The 15117-nt window shown below is 35.8% G+C and overlaps 1 protein-coding gene across 2 annotated transcripts; it reads right to left on the reverse strand.

The window, feature by feature from the left end:
- Positions 1–230: 230 nt before the first annotated feature.
- On the reverse strand, positions 231–5165 carry LOC149419895 (uncharacterized). 2 transcript variants are annotated; one of them, XM_089637078.1, is made up of 5 exons: positions 5037–5145; positions 4701–4925; positions 1637–1837; positions 1150–1278; positions 231–930 (listed from the first exon to the last, which is right to left on the reverse strand). In XM_089637078.1, the coding sequence occupies exons 2-5, from the start codon at positions 4884–4886 to the stop codon at positions 628–630; spliced, it is 819 nt and encodes a 272-aa protein (XP_089493204.1). In that variant the 5' UTR covers positions 4887–4925; positions 5037–5145; the 3' UTR covers positions 231–627. The 2 variants fall into 2 exon arrangements, with proteins under 2 accessions (XP_089493204.1, XP_089493203.1); XM_089637077.1 differs by having other exon boundaries at positions 4701–5165.
- Positions 5166–15117: the final 9952 nt, after the last annotated feature.

Consider the following 15117-nt stretch of genomic DNA (forward strand, 5'->3'; position numbering starts at 1 on the left):
TTAGATGTTGGTTTAATAATAGCTATAATGTAAGATCTGAATAACTGATACTTCAAAATATTCTTTCTCCCACCACAATTTCCTTCCGCCTTACAACATTCCCAATTACAGTTTCCATAAAGGCAGTGTGGCTTGTATAACGAGTTAAATAAAACAAAAATTAGAATAAAAACAGGATATTTGACATTCAATACATAATATAATAAATAATGTTAAAAAGGTTATTTTGTTTATTTCGGGATAAAAATATATATTTTAAGTCTTTTTAAAAATTCATTAGTTCATATCTTTTACAATTTCGAGCAACATCCAAAAATTCGCATGAGTTTTCCAAAGATGTCCCCAACATATTATCCAAATTAAAAACCCTCAAATCTATACTATAAATAATTTACTCATAAATAGTCATTAATAATAGCCAAGTTGAGTCAAGAAATTCAATATAACTGTGCTTCTCGCAATATGAAATAAAGTTATAAATAATATCTTATTAATAATGTTTACCTAATTATTCTGTTATCCGCTGTTGGATGAATTCCTTCCTGGACTAATTCAACCTTTCTTACAGTATGGAATCGTAACACAGCTGAAACCTTTCATATCTGAATTTTAATATAAAAAAACTAGTTATGAATCTGTTTTTGAAAAATAATTTCCTATTTTCTCAGCTATATTATTGATTGCATTGGCCACATTATTATTTGCCTGGGCCAGAAGAGCTATAGATTCGGCCATACTCGTGCAACTCTGCGAGAGTTGCTCCACTGTTTGGGCGTGGTTGCCGATTTGAGTGGACAAAGAACCCTGGAAGTTAGTCTTTAGGACCTCTTGAAAACGTGACCGCTTTTCACTGAAGTTATCCTTTTTATGGTACTGGCGATTGTTCAGACTTTCGTCAGTTCCGTTACGTCTTTGATATGATTTGGCTCTCTGGAAAAGAAATAAACACTTAGAAACCTAAGGCATTTTCCAAGGTACAATGCAAAACAACACACATTACTTTGTACTTGAGATGAAATATCACTAAACTCTATTATAGAAACGCAAAGTGAAGGCATACAGAATGGTTAATTGTTGCCTATTACTGCTTGACGATACTGGTATGTATATTATTATTTTTTAAGTATTTTTATAATATTCTACAACTACCTTTGGAAGTGAAGTTGAGGATTTCGATTTAAATTGTGCATTTTCCTCAGAGTTATTTTGTGAACTAACTGGTAAGTTATCAGATTCAGTTTTTAAACTAACTCCATAGAATTCAGTTTCTGCTGTTTCCTAGAAATACAAAGTAGCATAAGATTTAAAATAATTAAAAAGTTCAGTAAAAATGTCAAAGAAAGGGAAAGGGCAAAGGAAACTAAGGACGGGTTGTTTCGGAGTATTTGAACAATTCATCAAATTTCAACGTTCATTTTCAAGTTCTGTGAAAGATTTTTTCAAGATCTGTTTTTATTTCAGTTTTGTCAAGCAACTAGCCTATAATGATATAATAACAGAACTTGAATTGGACTTTCACAGATCCCAGAAATGAACGTTGAAATTTGATGAATTGTTCAAATACTCCGAAACAACCCGTCCTAAGAGTGTCTAATTGCAGAAATAAAATATAGTAAAAATGATCCAAATATCATACCTCACACACCATATTGTCTGTAGTTTGATCATTTGAATCTTCCTTGTCACCAATGGGTCGTGCCATGTACAGTGATAAAGTGTCGGGTGTACATGTTTTAAGGAATCTAATTTCTAAGGGGGTCAAGTCGTAGGTTTTGTCTTTATGTAATTGAGAGAGTTTGTACTGTCTACGAATTCGACATCTTAAGTCTTTGTATGTCTGAAAAGCAGAAAATAATAAACAAATTTAATTTCAAAATACAACAGAGATAAAATTATGCAAACAGTGTGTAACTTCTTCTTCTTCTATGGCTAGCCACGATATGAAGAAGTATTACATATCGTCGCTAGCCACGATTGGGTCAGATTATGGAAATTACACTTCGTTTGAACTTAATTATTACAAGAAACAATGATTTAAGTCGGGATAGAGGGCAAAATATGCATTATAATTCCATTTTTATTCATTGTTTAAAATTCACTTAATAAAACGATCCCTTTGTCGCCATTTTGGACTTTTTTGTATGGAGTGACACTTGCGAAAGTTTCGTTTCAATCGAAATACGCATAAATTACTTAATATTTATTAAAGAAATAAAAGGTAAGTACATATAAAATAGTATTAACATGTATTGTTTGTATGTATTGTGAGATTTGAACACTACTCTTCCATGGAAGCCTTAGCTTGTGGTTGTAATTATTTATTTGTGGTGGTACACACATAGGGCTGCCACCTCTCCGGGTTTGACCCGGAGTCTGCGAGTTTGCATGGTGCATGTCCGGGCTACGGGTTTAACATCGATATCTCCGGGTCAGACCGGGCGGTGGCAGCGAAGCAAAAGACGACCATCACGGCGCGGACCAAAAAATTAATGAGAAATATTCTGACACCAAAGTCGTTAAAGCAAATTGTAATTGTCACGTTCTTCACAACGCTGGAAGAAATTAGCTTTAACATTTAACAATTTTCGAACAGTGCAAAAAGCACGAGATAATTACAAACATGTTTTGAGGAGTTCGAAATTGAATACAGAAAAGTTTTACGACATGGGCCAACTAGATGGTTATGATTGACATTGTCGTGGCCCACTGAATCAGCGTATTTTAAAAGTCGTGGTGAAGTAACATGCCATAAAATAATATGGGAAAAATAGTGTGGCGAAGGCGAATCCAATGACTCTAGAAGTTTATCTACAAAGATCACACTACAGGAATTTTATTTATATTTCATTAATCATTACATGAACATGAGGACAGAAGTCATAGTATTGCTAGAAAAAAACCCCGTGACAGCTGCTGAGTTGCACCCAATTATGAGAAACATAAAAGACAAGGTTGAAATCCGACTGCATGATGAATTTTACGTTGCCAAAATAATGAGAAACATAAATTTTTTGAGGCCTTCTGATCAGGATTAATTAAAAAAGAAGCCAATGAGGTTTACAGGAGAACTCTTGAATACATACAGAAATATTATGATTTTGAGGATTCTGTATTCAAAATCTTTTCCAAATTCGACCTAACAAGTGCAGTAAGTTACGAAAATACTGTGGAAGCTCTCGAATCACTTGGTTTGAAAAATGTTGAAGATGAACTTTATGAAGAGACCCGAAAATTAAACCAAGTATTTCCTCAGTTCGTACAATCCAGTGATTCAACATTACTTGTTGATTTACAATGGATTCAGTTATTTAAAGTCACCTCAACCTTCACGGAACTGCCAAAAATAATTGGAAATTTTTTTTCAATCCCTATAGCAATGCTTTTGTTGAACGCGTCTTTTCTTTAATGGGAAATTTGTGGACAGACGAGCGAAACTGCTTGTCAGTGGACATGGTGAAGGCAGAGTTAACTGTAAAGATTAGTCACAATATGAATTGCCAAGAATTTTTGAAGAAACCTGAGCAAGAAAAGATGCTTAAACAATCCCTTTAGAATGAAAAATATAGTTTTAAGTGTCAAGCTGGTCCAAGTCAGCCTAGCACTAGCTAAGTCATTTATATTTTAAAAAAACATTACAAATGGTAATTTACCATGACATTTTGCCTAAATTAAATAATTCATACTACAAAAGTTTTATTTTAATAAAACAAACTATATTTCTCAAATCTCCGGGTCTACTGTTTTTGAAAGGTGGCAGCCCTATACACACATGTATTTTGAGATTTATTGTATCACATGTTTGTTAAATGTGATATAAATGTAGGTAGCTAAAACGTATCTAAAATAATGTAAATAGTAATAGACATTATGTTGTGTATATATTTGGAGAAGAAATTGTCACTTAGGGAAAATGAATGAGATTTAGGTTATTTTCAAGATCAATTCATGTGGAAAACTAACCTAAACTAAAAACCTAATAACCTATTTTGTTCATGTAAATAGTTGTTTCTTGTAGTGATTGTTGAAGCAAAGTGTAATTTACATAATAAAAGTGCGCCGTTTAGGTAAATAATTACCAATTTAACAGAGTGCGATTTCATTCATGCAAAAAAGCCGCTTATAATATATCATTAGTGGTTTAAATTTAGAATTTTATTTTGGCTGGAATGTTTTATCGACAAGTTACAAAAGTTTTAAAATTTTACCGCAATTTGACATTCTCCGTGGTTGAGAGGTGTAAGGCTCTCAACTAGCAAGTTGAAGATAGTGGGTTCAAATCCCGGCATACGCAAGTAAATTTTATTGATTAATTTGTGTTATTTCACAATTTATTCATTTAAAATAATATATAAGATACTTGCAGCATGTTCCGGAGTGGAAGATACTCTCGGTATCGCCCTGGGGTAAGACTACCATTCAGAATTAAAACGTTATTTGGAATGGCTTTAGCCGTGTTTGGTGACCAGATCTGAACAGCCAGGAACTCCCCCACCTTCCTCTTCCCCTCCCCACTACATTCAGCCTCATAACATACTCCAATCGGTAAAGCAATAGTCTCATTGGCTCCCGATGGAACTCAGTTGAGACTCATGTGCGGTATTCACAAAAAAAAAAAAATTAGCCACACAGTGAAAAAATGCATTATGATTATCAAAGTGGCGTGATACAAAATAATTATTTTAAAAAAATGTATGTCTCACATCTTTCCATTGAGCTGTTGTTTTACTGGAACCCAATAACTGAGAGTTCAGGCCCTTTGCCAGCTCTCTCCACTTTAATTCTCTCTCAAGTCTTGGATGGCTCATTGTCAAAGTTTCTGGATTTTTTTCAAGAAAATCCATCATGAATGCCTTTTGTTTCATAGTAACACGTCGAGACCGTTGCATTTCAAAGGCTTAATAATTTATAATTCTACTCTTATTTACCTAAAAGGTATATATTGTATTATTATCACGGATACATCAACGTATTCATGTAAATATAACTTAAATCGTAGCAGATTATCATTGCACAGTGTTTGTATTATTATTGCTTACAAATAAAATCTAGGTCTCTAAGACTTGATAAATAATTCGCAAATCATTGCTCTTATAATAGTCTTACAAGGGATAGTCTCACAAAATTGAAATTAAAAATATGTAAAAGTTGATCAATCAAATAAACTTAGACGCCAAAGCCGCTAAAGTGACAGCTGTGAGCAAAATATACCAACATGTCTACGGCATGTCCACGGTTACTTCACAGTAGTGATGGGCAGGATCGAAACGTTTAGAGAAAAAAAATATTTATCGAAATATTTTGATCGAAAACGAAATAACCGAGTGATTAATCGATTTAATCGCTCAGACTTCAGCGGGAGAAGTAGCTGTATCGATATTGATAAGGAAGGTCCGATAAAAACTCGCTAAGACAGCGCGGGTGTAAACTGTGGTCCTCTAGTTAGGTTTAGACTTATGGAGTATTCTTTGTGAAATGAATATGCATTTTGGGATTGGGATTTTATTTAATTTAATTATTCTTTGGTAATTGTCAAATGTTGGAAAGTTAGGTATCAGATGTTTAATTATGATAGTATTTACCAACCTGAGAAGCTACGAGTATGACAGTTTAGTAGAAGAACGATTAATTCATTTTTTAGATTGCGATTTGAGACGCCATAGCGTGTGTAAAAAATGGCATTCTGACTTATAATAAATTGGAATGGGTATTAATAATAACGAATCGATCATTTTTGTTACGCTGTTTTGCTAAACAGCACCTCGAGGGCGCTGTATGAATAATATAAGGTTGACATGTATTTTAAGGTTATTTATATGTTTATTGTGAATCATTGCCAGTATGAAAACATTGGTTTTGCCCATTTATTACAAATTAAGTAAAGTACCATATTTTGAGTATCTGCCGCCAATCCCCCCACCCCTTGAGACAGGCCCGTATTTGTACTTTTCACAAGTATAGGCCACTTCGTTTGCGCCGCCCCCTACCCCCTTCTTGGAAATTGACACCGATAATATCTATCATAAAAAAAAATTTAATTAAAAAACATAATCACTCACTTTTAGGCTGCCATTAGGTAACACACAATTTTCAAAATAAATATTCAAATGTAGGAAGTAGGTATTCAAAAATAAAATAAACAAACGAAGTAGTACAATTTAATTTAATTAGTAAAATTTAATAACAAGAATAACAATTTTTTTCGGGTTTTTTTATTGACAAAATCATCTATAATATCTTCATAGCTTATAGTATTCATTAAGTCTGCTTCAGTGCTCAGAAGAGCCAAAGAGTTAAGTTTTTCTTGCGACAGTGAAGACCTTTGGTAATTTTTCACACGCTTTAAACAGGAAAAACTCCTTTCTCCAGAACAATTTGTGGCCGGGGTGCAAAGTGCGATGCGGAGAGCTATATCCAAGTTTTGATAAACATTACACAGAGATTGTTTCCTAAAAAACTTAAAAAGATTCAGTAATGATGTCGATTCAGGTTTCTCTGCCATCTTATTAGAGGAAATGTGACTACAAAAGTGTACACATTCCTGAATTAAATCGTCTTCTAAATCATTACAGTAATATTGCACAAGAGACTGAGCTTTTTCTGAGACTCTTTGTGTTGAAAGTTCACTCATTCTTGTTAAAAATGAAAATTTTTCTTTAAAGATTATATATGCACCATGTCTTCTCTTTAATTCAGCTCTCAGTTTGTCCAGAATTACCAAAAAGGTGTTGACTCTGAAAGAATCTCTGGAAGTTGTTTCAATTTCCTCATTTGATGCTTCGTCTATGAAGTTTTTTCTCTTAGGGTTCCTCTTACTTTTAATGTCGCCCTGATATTGCTTAAGTGCGCTCATTTCAATTGCTTTTTCGAAAAAATCAAAGTTTTCTCGCTCTGCTATTGTAAATTTATGAAGTTTTTTCTCTTAGGGTTCCTCTTACTTTTAATGTCGCCCTGATATTGCTTAAGTGCGCTAATTTCAATTGCTTTTTCGAAAAAATCAAAGTTTTCTCGCTCTGCTATTGTAAATTTGAGAAGAGATCCATAAAGATCAGATACAGTCAGTACATCAACAGATGAGTTCTGAATCTGAGCACTCACTTTATTTAATCTGTCCAAAATAGCATTCCAAAATACGATCATAAATGCCGTTTCCAGTTTTTCCAATTTAAGGCGAATTCCTTTTGCTTCAATTCGTGGGATGGGTTTCTGTGTAGCGTCATTTTCAATCATTTTTAAAACCGTAAGTATTTCATCCCAGGAATCTCTTACACTTTGACAGGCATCTGCTCTTGCTGACCAACGTGTGAGGTTTACTCTCTTCAGCGTCTTTCGTTTTCCTATTTCATTAGCCATTTTTTTCCAACGATCGGTTGACTTCACAAAGAAAGTATATACCTCTTCCAGCAACACGAAGAAGTGACAGGCTTCTGTACAAGACTCAGCGGCCGAGGTTCCCACCAAATTTAATGAATGAGCTGCACAAGGGACGAACATGGCAAGTGGTGCTTGTTCTTGAATTTCGGCTTGTAAACCATTATAAATTCCTGACATGTTCGAGGCATTATCATATGACTAAGAGAAAGTCCAGTTATATTCAATTTTTCAATTAAGTCCTAAATCCTGTATATAAATTTCGCCAATAAACAATTAGCTGTATATTTTCTCCATAAATAGTTAAGTAATAACATAGATCACTGTAGAAATGTATTATAAGTTTGTACAGCGCCCTTGAGGTGATTTTGCACAAAAACGGCGCTATACAAGTCATCCAATTATTATTATTATTATTATTATGACTGACCCCGGCAGTTTTCTAGATTTACGTTCAACTTTTCTAGCTCTAAAGTAATGGCATCAAACATATCTTGAGCCTTGTGTCCTACAGAAGGTAAGAATTTAAGAAATCTCTCACATGGCTCTGCATTATTTAAAAACATATCTAATCACAAGTGTCAGTTGACCTACGTGTGCTGCATCCGGTGTAGTCTACAATTAAAGAAAAGTATTTCGCTTCTTTTATCTCATCACTAATGCATTTCAGTACTTTCTCAGCCATTAAGCAAATGATCTCGTCGCAGACAGTTTTTGATAGGTAGCTAGTAGTTCCAGATCCTTGGTTTGCATGTCTTTCAATATGCTTGGCTAAAAATGGATCAAACTCTGCTATTAATTCAAGTAGCATAATGTGATTCCCACTGTGCGGGTCACCAAATTTTTCATTACTTCCTCTGAAAGCGAGACATCTTGATGCCAATCCTTTCATTACAGCAACAACCCTCTTTAAAATGTTCTTCCAATAAGCAATTTCCTCGTTTAGTTGGGCAGTTAGTGAAGATTGAATACAACCGTGAATCAAACCTCTAAATCTTAAAGCGAGAATACAGGACTTATGATTTGGAGAGTTTTCGTGTTGAGCTACTCGAATATCTGCATTTTTCCAATTATTGAAACCTTGCTGGTCAAATTGGGTCCTGTTCTCAATAGATCCAAATGCCAAACAGGGTCCGCAGAATACGGAAACTTTGTTTTCCGAATAGACAAACCAATTCCTTTATTTTATTTCATTATTTTTCATTTTTCTGAAAAATAGATTTTTTTTGTAAATAACGGCGATGATCGGAATACATTCTCCCACTTTTTGTGAAATCACAGGACTTGTTTTGTTCGAAACCATTTCTTGCAATAATGTCTCTCGTCGAATTGTTTATTTCCCATAAGGCTGGATCTATGTTCAGTTTTGTGGTTGATTGTATTTCAGTAGTTTTCGCGACAAGAGACACTTCTTCACAGCGTGACCGTCATTGTCAGAAATGTCGGAATCAGAAGGACGAACAGGTTTTACTAAACATGGCTGATCTGACTGATTGAGATGATGCATACTCGTCAGCTCAATTGGAATACCAGTACCTTGATCTTCCTTATTATTACTACTCCCACTCCCCGAGTTCTCTTGTGAAATACTTAACCTCTCAACTGTGAGTCGGACGCCGGCGTCCGAGAAATATTTTTGCTTGGTTTTTTTTAAGTGCTATTTTAACCCTTATCTATAGAGAAACTGTATGAACAACAAGGTCAAAATCGCTTGCGCTAATATCAGTCTAGAAGATACTTTTTATTTTATTAGTGTAGCCTCTCTGGTAGCTTTCAAATTGACTTCTCTATGAAAAGCCGTTGTCATCTTTTTGGTGCATCTTTTTCAACGTTCGCTGGTGGACGGACTGCTACAGTAAAGACTGTATTATACGACGAATTTCCCAAAGAAACGTAAGTAAACATGATTTTATGCATATTTCATTGTACAAGTCGTGTGTTTTGATAAATAAAATTCATTTTTGCAAAAGACAAACATGTAAAATACATGTCAAAAACTGGAAGTGTTTTCGCTCTGAAAATTTATTGTGTTTGAATCAAGTTATTTATGTCAAATATTACATTATTTGGAATGATTTACATGTTATTGTGTAGAAAAACCATTTGAGAGATTAATGAATCGTTGCTGTTTTCAATTTTTAAAAAAGTTTCTATTTTCCTGATTTTCTGAAAAGCATGTTGTTGTTCATCTTTTTTTAATCTTGATATCTTTCTGTACTCAGCACCACTCAGTCGCTTCCTTCCATCACTCATTTTTCGTCAGTATATGAATATGAAGTATTTTGAAAAATCTGTTAAAACAAAAAAATATATGTAAAACGCCGACTTTTTAAGGTTCTGGACTAGATGACGCCGTAATAAAGGTCATAGACACTCTGAATTTTAATGTTTGTGAAACTTGAGTAATCTTTGTTTTTGTTAGCGAGACGAAATCATTTAGTAAGCGTTATCTATCTAGCCCAGCAGAACAAGAATATGTAATAGTATCATTTATTATTATGTTAACATACTCACCTTTCACACCCCTGTGAACAGAAACTGGAGCGTAATCAAGAACGCACTTATACTTAACTTAAAATTCGCCAACAAACAATGTACAAAAAGTGAAATGTATTCGGACTCGTTACAATCTGGTAGGATATCAAATCGAAGAAAACGTTGCGAGTTGCGACAAGTGCGATGTTTCCGAAATTGACACAAGTATACACGAAACTGCCGCCTTGCACTGCCGGCCGGCCCGGCGCGCGCGTGATACGGTATAATATTATGTGTTCGTACGGGTAGGTAGTGGGGGTGACTGTTACATCACCCGCCCCTGATCCGCCGCCACCCTTTACCCTTGCCGCCCGGGCAGTAGCATAAATATAAGTAACTATCTAACTAAAGTACTAGGAATTAGCGCTTTTAAAAAATGATATTTATCGTCTAATAGTTATAAAACTCTGTCTATCCAAAGGAACTTTTTTTTTGTTTATAATCGCATACACGGCTTACCAAAGCGAGCGAGTGCCGCCCCCTGAACTCTGCCGCCCCTAGGCCGCGGCCTATAAGGCCTATTGACAAATCCAGGACTGCCTTGAGACAAAAAAAAACGCTGCCTCTGTCCGCAGCTTCTGTTCCGCTGAACTCCAAGCGATTAATCATTCGATTTTCTGATGTTTCGATCCTGCCCATCACTATTGCAATCCAAGGTTCAAAGTTTAGCAAGGTTAGCTCATCGAGGGGCATGGTTGGTTTATGGTGGTTATGTCGAGGGGGTAGAGCGGTGATTGGCTCGAAAATCGTGACGTAGATGGAAGCCTATTTTCCACTGGGAGATATGAATTTACTGCAATGCAAGTAACGAAATGCATTTGCAATGATTTATTTCTAATGCGTTGGTAATATTATACTAATTATTATAAGAAAACTAATGTTCGGAATAAAAGAGGAAAATCCCAGAATATTAGCATTGTTACTTATGCATTGATGATGTATGATCGAGGTTATTTATTAGCCCCTTCCAGTGTTGCCAACGAAGGCGATTTATCGCGGAATTTTTTTTCAGCGAAATTCTCTAACAACCCCCCCCCCCATGGATTTCGAATAATAAAAGGGGGAATCAAGCTCACGTAGAATATTTGTGGGGAATATGTGGGCAGAATTTATGCGAGTTCATTATTTTATTATATTTGTGTACAAAAAATTTTACAACATTACAGATATTTTATCTAACTAATTGTAAAAGTACCATTTTCGCAGTGAGAATGTAGTGCCAAAAACCTTACAAACTCATTGAATTTTCCGAAGAATATGTCGAAATTTTTATCTAATATATTTAAATAGCGTATCGCTCTTCCCACGGGAGAATTCGGGTACAGATTTGTATGACTCAATCGGCAATATATGTTATGGTGACGTGCCTGAGAGTGAGACTCTGAGACAAATAAATTGATTTGCGCCAGAATCTCACCGTTAGAGACGAGGCCATTGATTAATTGAAAGAAATATTTTGGCAACGCAAAACATCTACGAATTTCTAGAGAATGGTAGTTAGTCATACCTAGAATAAATCTCGTTGGATATAAATATGGATATGTTCCATAGAGGCGTAAAAATAAAAAAAACGTAGGAATTTTTTATGAACTCTTTCAATGTTTAAAATATAGGATGCTTCAAATGGGGCCCAGATAATACAATTTGACTCCAGTACACTTAGCACGCTTAGCACCAGTGAGTTGTAAAGTAGCCTAATTGTTAGTGCGTTTTGAAATGAGCGTGAATTGCGAATGACAAAGCCCAGCAGTTTATATGCTCTGTTGCATAAGTCATTTGTGTGCTGGTGGAATGTCATTTTGCTGTCAAAAGTAACCCCTAGATCTTTTGTTTGACTAAAGCGATGAAAAATGTTATCGTTAATTGAATATTCAAATATGATCGTCTGTTTTGCCCTTGTGAAAGAGACTACATTGCATTTAGGTGCACTGAAGCTTAAGCAGTTGATTTTTGCCCAATTTGCGACAGAGTTCACATCGATTTGTAGGAGGACACAGTCAGCGAGATTTTTTATTATGCGGTAGAGTTTTAGGTCATCAGTAGGGGTACGTAAATTTCGTTTTTACGAAATAGATGCGATAAAAGCGAAATCTAAATTTTATTTGCGATAAAGACGAAATTTGAAAATTAAATACTTTCGCACCTTTTTACGTTACGTGATTTCAAATCTTGATCAGACGCGCTAAAAAATATTACAACTCTGTTCAAAACAGACAGAGACGGCACGAGTTGTTGCGTAGATGAGGAGCGAGCGTATTGCAGGATCGTGTTTTGGTAGGCGCGAGCTAAAATTTGAGTTCTGGTTTGCTGCTTAGCTAAGAAGTAGTGTAGATTGCAGGATCGTGTTTTGGTAGGCGCGAGCAATTGCGCCTTAAAATTCGAGTTCTGGTTTGCTGCTTAGCTAAGAAGTAGTGTAGATTGCAGGATCGTGTTTTGGTAGGCGCGAGCGATTCCGCCTTAAAATTCGAGTTCTGGTTTGCTGCTTAGCTAAGAAGTAGTGTAGATTGCAGGATCGTGTTTTGGTAGGCGCGAGCGATTCCGCCTTAAAATTCGAGTTCAGGCCTGCGATTCTGGAGTTAAACGATCAATCGTTTTCGTATGCGCCGTCTTCGAGTGAAAAACTACTAGTCGTGGCGACTAACTTTTTCGAATGTTTCAATTTTACGTATTCTTGAGCGTCGAACGGTCGAAGTTGGTAGAAGAGATGATTATATTGGCACCCCTGTGAATATTGTCTATGTTCCTGATGTTTTTGGGATTTCTATGGTGTGACTGTCAAACAGACAACAGTTATTCGTTATTCAAAACAGAAATGGCTGCGGGACATATTACAAATTGCCAAAAGCAACTCTTAATTGAGCTTGTAAGCTCCGATAAAGACTTAGTAAGTGGGAAATTTTGCGGGTCCGAACGTTCGCGCGGTAAAACAAAAATTGACAGCTAGACTAGATTTTGACAGCCAATTCCATAGAAACGCCAACAACCTACCACTCGCTGCCCTGTTTCTACTGGTTATACCCAGTAGTTGTCGTGTGGAATGACTTTTGACGTTTGGCGTCGAAGTATGTACCTTCGACCAATTTCGGGAATAGCAACGACGACCAACGTACGTACTTTCGACGGCGATTACGAGCGCCCTCGATTCAGGAATAGAGCCCCTGGTTTGCTGCTTAGCTAAGAAGTAGTGTATGTTGGCGTCCGTCCATCTCTTGTCTTTCAATCAGTCACTCGCTCGTGCGCGTATGGTATAGTTGTGTGACTAATGTCAATATGGGCCGCCCGAAAGTAGAATTTTTTGAACGAGTAAAAAAGTACAAAGAGGATGGCTTGTATTTAAGCGATACTAACATCGTAACGTGCAAAAACTGCAACGTGCGTTTGGAAGGAGAGAAGTTAGATACTTTGAAGAAGCATACGACTTCTGTTACTCATTTAAGAAAGAAATCTGATCCTGATCCTCAACCAGGGTCCTCTGGAATAAAAAGGCAATCCACAATAGTTGGTGCTTTTGAAGTGCAAAATCATGCCAAAACGGAAAAAGAGGATTTTGTGCTTGGCACTGTAAAAATGTGTTTTAAAGCAAACATTCCGTTGAATAAACTAAATCATCCAGCTGTTCGCAGTTACATGGAAAAATATGTGCCTGGCTCGGGTAACCTGCCTTCTGGAGATAATTTGAAACGTAAGTACGTACCACCGTGCGGTGAAAGATGAAGTGAAATAAAAACTAAAGGATCAGCCTGTAGTTGTGGTGGCCGACGAAACTTCTGACAAACAAGGCAGATGTGTCTTTGCAGTTTTACTTAAAACTGTCTCTTCAGAACCACAGCAGTCTTGTTTCTTAGCAAGTGTAATTTTTTTAGACACTGCCGATGCTTCCACTTGCTCTCAAGCAATAATTGATAATTTGAAAGAATACGAAATTCAATACTCTCAAGTACATGGTTTAGTGTCTGACTCTGCAAGGTACATGGGTGCATGTTTCAACTTGCTAAAAATACTACTGGGTGACCATGCACTGCACTTTCAATGCTGGGCGCACAAAGTGAATCTTGTGGGTGACATTTTTATAAAAGAATTTAAGGAACTGAACTCTGTTGTGGCCAAGACAAAGTCAGCCTTTTTGCATTCTAGAAAAATGAAAATTTCATATTTAAACTTTCTACGACAGCATGCTCCACAATTAACTCCAAAACTTTACCCTACGCCTGTTGTAACCAGGTGGAATTCTTGGTTTAAATCTGTGATTTATTTGAATGAGTATATGCAGCAAACTCTCGATTTTCTTAATGAATACAAAGACGACAATTCTAGCACTATTGACCTCAAAGAATATTTTGAAAATGACATTCTAACCAGTAAAATTCAAGTTCAACTTACATTCGTATCAGAATTCTGTCCGAAAATTATGAAATTAATTGACAATTTAGAAGGTTCAAACTATTCGTTTGCACACATTTTGTGGAATAAATTAGAAGTCCTATCTTCAGCGTCAATGTGAAGGCTCTTTTGGCGAAAAAACAATGAATATTTTATCAACCGAAAATTCTATCGATCACAGCATGATGTTGAAGACAGCAGCTCAAAAGAGCTATAAGAGCATAAATTGTTGGTACACATGGGGGGCCGAATCCAACAAATGAGTGCTACGAGCACATTGGCAGATTACTTTGTCCATCGGAAGCAGCAAATGTGCCCTCTTCTTCTTTCAATTCAAATTCCATGGTGGAAAGCTTCGCAAAAATTCCGTTTTTCAAAAGTGTATTGGGACTGGGACACGGTCAAGCGGCTTGATCGCAAGCACGTAGTTTATTGTCTATGGCACTTTGTGTCAAGCATTTTGACCGTGTACCGAAGCTGGCTTGCAAGCATTGCGCAATTCTACGTGCTTGCGGCGGGGCTTGATGCGAATTTATATTTTTGTGGGAATAGACAAACGACAATAGACAAATAAATATCACGTATCATAAACAATGATATAAATTGAATAAAATTGTTATAAAATAGGTACTTAGTTATTGTTTTTGTGTTCAATTTGTAGAAATCCACCTAATTTAAAAATTCTGGAAGTATTTTAGTATTTTTTAATAATTACGACAGCGGTTTTCAAGGTCATTAATAATCAAACTGTAGAATAAATAATTTTCTGAATTTTCAATGGAGAAAACATATTTTTTTGTATGAATACCGCACAAGATATTCATACAAAAAATA

This window comes from Hesperophylax consimilis, chromosome 11 (genome assembly GCF_061612785.1).
Source record: "Hesperophylax consimilis isolate HC1 chromosome 11, BYU_Hcon_1.0, whole genome shotgun sequence".
Taxonomy (NCBI): Eukaryota; Metazoa; Arthropoda; class Insecta; order Trichoptera; family Limnephilidae; genus Hesperophylax; species Hesperophylax consimilis.

Excerpts from the sequence above, each read along its gene's own strand:
- LOC149419895 (XM_089637077.1), bottom strand. The coding sequence starts at position 4,886 with ATGCAACGGTCTCGACGTGTTACTATGAAACAAAAGGCATTCATGATG. Across the intron at positions 1,838-4,700 it reads CAACAGCTCAATGGAAAGAT|ACATACAAAGACTTAAGATG; the intron begins GTGAGACATACA and ends TCTGCTTTTCAG. Across the intron at positions 931-1,149 it reads CCTCAACTTCACTTCCAAAG|AGAGCCAAATCATATCAAAG; the intron begins GTAGTTGTAGAA and ends TTTCTTTTCCAG.